This window comes from Pagrus pagrus (genome assembly GCF_965226575.1).
Source record: "Pagrus pagrus genome assembly, chromosome: 8".
Classification (NCBI taxonomy): Eukaryota; Metazoa; Chordata; class Actinopteri; order Spariformes; family Sparidae; genus Pagrus; species Pagrus pagrus.
This window is the reverse complement of record NC_140192.1, coordinates 8,081,150-8,085,459: the sequence shown is the minus strand read 5'-3', so window position 1 is coordinate 8,085,459 and position 4,310 is coordinate 8,081,150. Positions and strand designations below refer to the sequence as shown.

At 42.1% G+C, this 4,310-nt stretch overlaps 1 protein-coding gene across 1 annotated transcript; it reads right to left on the bottom strand.

Moving 5' to 3' along the window:
* Window positions 1–1,894: 1,894 nt before the first annotated feature.
* On the bottom strand, window positions 1,895–3,361 carry LOC311261251 (transmembrane protein 252-like). The gene is made up of 2 exons (XM_084359741.1): window positions 2,849–3,361; window positions 1,895–2,664 (listed from the first exon to the last, which is right to left on the bottom strand). Exons 1-2 carry the CDS (start codon window positions 3,118–3,120, stop codon window positions 2,418–2,420), a joined length of 519 nt encoding a protein of 172 aa, XP_084215867.1. The 5' UTR covers window positions 3,121–3,361; the 3' UTR covers window positions 1,895–2,417.
* Between the last annotated feature and the right edge of the window lie 949 nt (window positions 3,362–4,310).

Genomic DNA, 4,310 nt, shown 5'->3' with positions numbered 1-4,310 from the left:
GTGCTTGCCTTCTTTAATTGAATCGGACAGGTCTAATGGGGACAAATAAAAAATACATCAGCGAGAGATATGCTGCCCTTAGGCATTTTTGGATTTTAATTAAACAAAATTCTTCATAATTAAGAGCACCGTGTTGTGCTGATGCTATATATCACGCGGTGATTGAACGTCCTCGAGGAGAAAAGGAGGCTTTTGTTTGCCGAGCACAGCACCTGCTTTTGAACCGAGCGCGAAATGTGTCGGAGCTGTTGTGTTGAGATAAGAAATGAAGAGGGTTGATCTTTATACGGCCTGAATGAGACACGCAGTGCAGGAACTCGTAAACATGCTGATTGCCGTCATTATGAGTTGAGGATATGCCAGTGGATATCCGAAAGGATGTGTTCACTCAGTCAGCCAGACGTAACCTGTCAGCTCTTACAGGTTATTGCCCCTATCCAACTGTTTTATAATGTCAGGGGTTATTTCTGAGGTTGGATGAGGATCAATGCAGTTTATCACCTCTGAGTTTGTCGCTGAGAAGACAGTTTAGCTTTTAGCTGGAATTGCTCATGTGTCAGGGAGAAGTATCTAATAGGTGGGGGGCGTGATTAGATGAATACATTTCATGGTATCCAGCCTTCAAGGACAAGCTGCAAAGTTGCAGAACATTGTTGCTCCACCGGCGTCTTTATCGTGGTGAACTTTTCAACTGAACTAGGAGTGCTTGGGAGAGCACTCATTATGTATTAAAACAGTTTGTTAGGACAAGTCATGATGCCATACACAGAAAGCATGTGCAAATACAGACTGTCAAGACTTTGCCTCACAGGTCAGAGACATTATCAGCCTTAGTAAGGACCAACCAACAAAAACATTATATATGCCAAGATAATCCATCCGCCTGACACGTTGACATATCAAGATGCCAATTACACAGGTGTGCCATGGGCTGGTCACAATAAAGGTCAATCCAAAGTTTTATCTTGAAGAAAAGACATTTATTAGGCCCTGAACTATGGATTTCACATGACTGGGGCCAAAGATATGCATCATTTGCATCAGCTGTCTGGGTTTGGTTGGTCTCAGGCAATCTTACAGGTGAAGCAGCCAGATGTGGAGGCCCTGGGCTGGCGTGGTTACACGTGGTCTTAGATTGTGAGGCCGGTTACTGCCTCAAAACAACATCCGAGATGGCTTGTTTGAGTGAAGCATTCAGTTCACATGCAACAGATCTGCTGAACATTCCTGCAAACCAGTATGCCAAAAGCACACGCCCTCAAAACTTGTTTTGTGACAGAACTTCACATTTTAAAGTGGCCTTTTATTGCGACCAGCCACAGGCATACCTGTGCTCCACACGTGTTCTTCAGCACCTTGATATGCCACACCTGTCAGGTGGATGGATTATCTTGGCAACGGCGAGAGGACGTCACTAATATGGATTTTTAAGCAATTTAAGAGAAATAGGCCTTTGTGTGCATAGAAAGAGTCTCACATCGTTTGATTCAGCCCATAAAAACAAAAGTCCAGAATTTATAGTTATTTTTAGCGTGTATGACCAAACTGTCTGAGTGAGGGAACATCCGTTGCTTCCCTCTTTCATCTCTTAATTTGACTTCAGCTTATTTGATTTTGTGTAACGAAGTTTCATTATTGTTGCAGCATGATCTAGAGATCTTATTGTCATAAATATAGTCATTCAGTAGTTTAGAAAATACAATTTTGAGAGTTGGCTCAGCCTACTTTGAAATTACATCAGGCTGTCTGGTAAGACTCAATTATGAAAGGTGCTTCCCTAAAATGTCTTGAAGCGTATGCAAAGACATCTTCATGATTTGTGAAGTCAAACAAGTCTGCCAGTGGTTGGCTCTGTATTGAGAAATAAACATTTTGAACACAGGGACTACAATACAACAACATGATATTTTTATTCCATAACACAAATCACGCCAGGACAGGGGTAACATCATTCCCTCCCATAAAAACAGTTGTATTATTCCAGTAAACATACAGTGAGTGTTTGGAGCTACAGTGCAGGTAAAAGCGTGTTGTTTGTCAGCTCAGACATCCATCGATCCGACTGGATTAACTCTATTTTCATCTTAAACTTGCCGCTCATCCGTGCTTTGGGAAAGAGACAAAAACCTTTTGAGCCGCATCAACATAAAACAGTTTAACTCAACAGGCTGTAGCGCTTTAAAGACCCTCTGGACTGAAACAGGCCTGTTAACATTGGGTCAGCACAGACATCAGAGTTCAGAGGCTGAGCACTGGGATGTCAGCACGTCTCCAAGGTCAATTCATTTGGTAGCTGAGCGATCCAACCACATTTGGAGGCATCTACCATTCTTCTGGAGCTTTCTCTCTCAGAGTGATCTCCATCCAATCCATTCTCTCTGGGCCAGTTAGGCAAAAAAAAAAAAAGGTTTTGCCCTTCAGTGTGCAGACAAGACCTCTGCATCCACCTCCCCCTGCTGAACACGCTCTACCTGACTGTACCTAGGAGGCTGCTCCCAGCTCCATGTGCAGTCTGGAGCCTCTGAGCTGTCCTGGCTGTACAGAGGAGGAGCGAGGCTCATCACCACTTCCACCTCGTCAACCACCACCACAAACTCAGGGGCCGAATCAGGACACATCCAATCGCCTTGGGACTCCTCGTACGATGGAGGGAAGGAGCTTTGTCTGCAGAGGAAAAGACATATAAAACATTAGGGGCACTAGTTTAGATTATTACGTTCATTTTACCAGGATGATGTTCACTGATTCACAGATAAAACCTAGAAATTGATTATTTTCCTTGTCAATCAATAGGCAGTTTTTTCCACTGTTGTTATCATTTCTCTTCAGTGGTCACATGCGGTCTTACCTTTCAATAGTGTAGACCTGGATGTGCCGTTCATGTTCTCCTCTGTGGTACATCTTGCTCCTCATGCTGTGGCAGATGGTCCAGAAGACTCCGATGATCACGGCCAAGAAGCCGGACACGATCATGATGTAGGCTGGGATGAGCCTCCAAGTGTACCCGTACTCCGTCTGCAGGGACACCAGGTAGGCCCCGCCACAGGTCAGCACAAATCCCACTGCAGGCACGACCATATGGGCCACGGAGCACAGCTGCTTCTTCACATTCATGGTCATTTCACTCACTTGTTGCTTCTTTATCTGACTTTCCAGTTGCTTTTTTCTTCTTTTCCTGTCCTCTGACGGAGAGAAGTACCTTCCCAAGTCGTGATGACACTGGTATCAGGCAGGAGGAATTTAAGGAGTCCTGTGGTTTTGATCTCTTTAAGTAGCTGCTCTGTGACAATTTTACTCTTGCCTAAACATAAATAAATCCTCTTACCAGGTTTGAGGGTGAACAAATGCTGCTGCAGTTGAAGGTGTGTGAGTCTGTGAAAATGTCTTTGCCTCCTCAGACATAAGAGGAGGCGGCTGGGATGTTCCCGCCCTCCTGGTTGTATATTAATACAAGTTAATTAATCTGGTCAGAAGGAAGAAAGAGGGCGTGGAGTGAGACAAAACCACAGTCCAAGAAAACACCTCGGGCTAACATGACTATATGTAAAAATCATAACAGAGAGGTGTGGGCTCCAAGTCTCAACATATTGTTTAGTTTGTCTGATATTGGGCTTGATTTTTATTCTAAATTAATAATTTTTACCCTATATGTTTAGCAGATGCTGTTTTTACCTTCAGTAGAGGTAGTATAGTAGTTGTACTTGGAGTAAAGTGAATAAAATATTAATTTGGTAAAAGTAAAACTCACCCAGATGAATAGTACTTGATTAAAAGTCTCATACTATTTGATGTTAAATGTACTAGTAGTACTAGTATGAGTAGTATCAATAGTACGTGTAGGCCATAAGTAAATTATATACATATTTACATGTATGTATATATTTTTTACTATGGGTCGGCTGATAATCAATCTGGCTGAATTCTGATCTGATATTCTGCATTTTTCTCGTTTGATTCAATTTGATAAAATTTACTGTATTTATTCAAACTATCATTTTATTTCAACCTTAACCTGGTGAAAAGGTCTAAACCGCCACTATTTTATAGTTTAACAACAGCAAAAGTCTGAACTCTGACTCTTGTAGGCAACAAAAAAGACCCACAATCATGTGATATTTCTGGTTTGCTGTGATCTTTGTAAATCCTTTGCACATATTGCCTTTAATCTATACCAGGACACCTTTTAAAATGAATGTAAATATTATGCAAGGCTGATGAAATACCTGTCAAGTTCAGCATTTGACCTCACTTAACCCTCCAACGTGGTCCCTAAAGTGTTATTTCCAAGTTTACCTGCTCTTGATCAAATT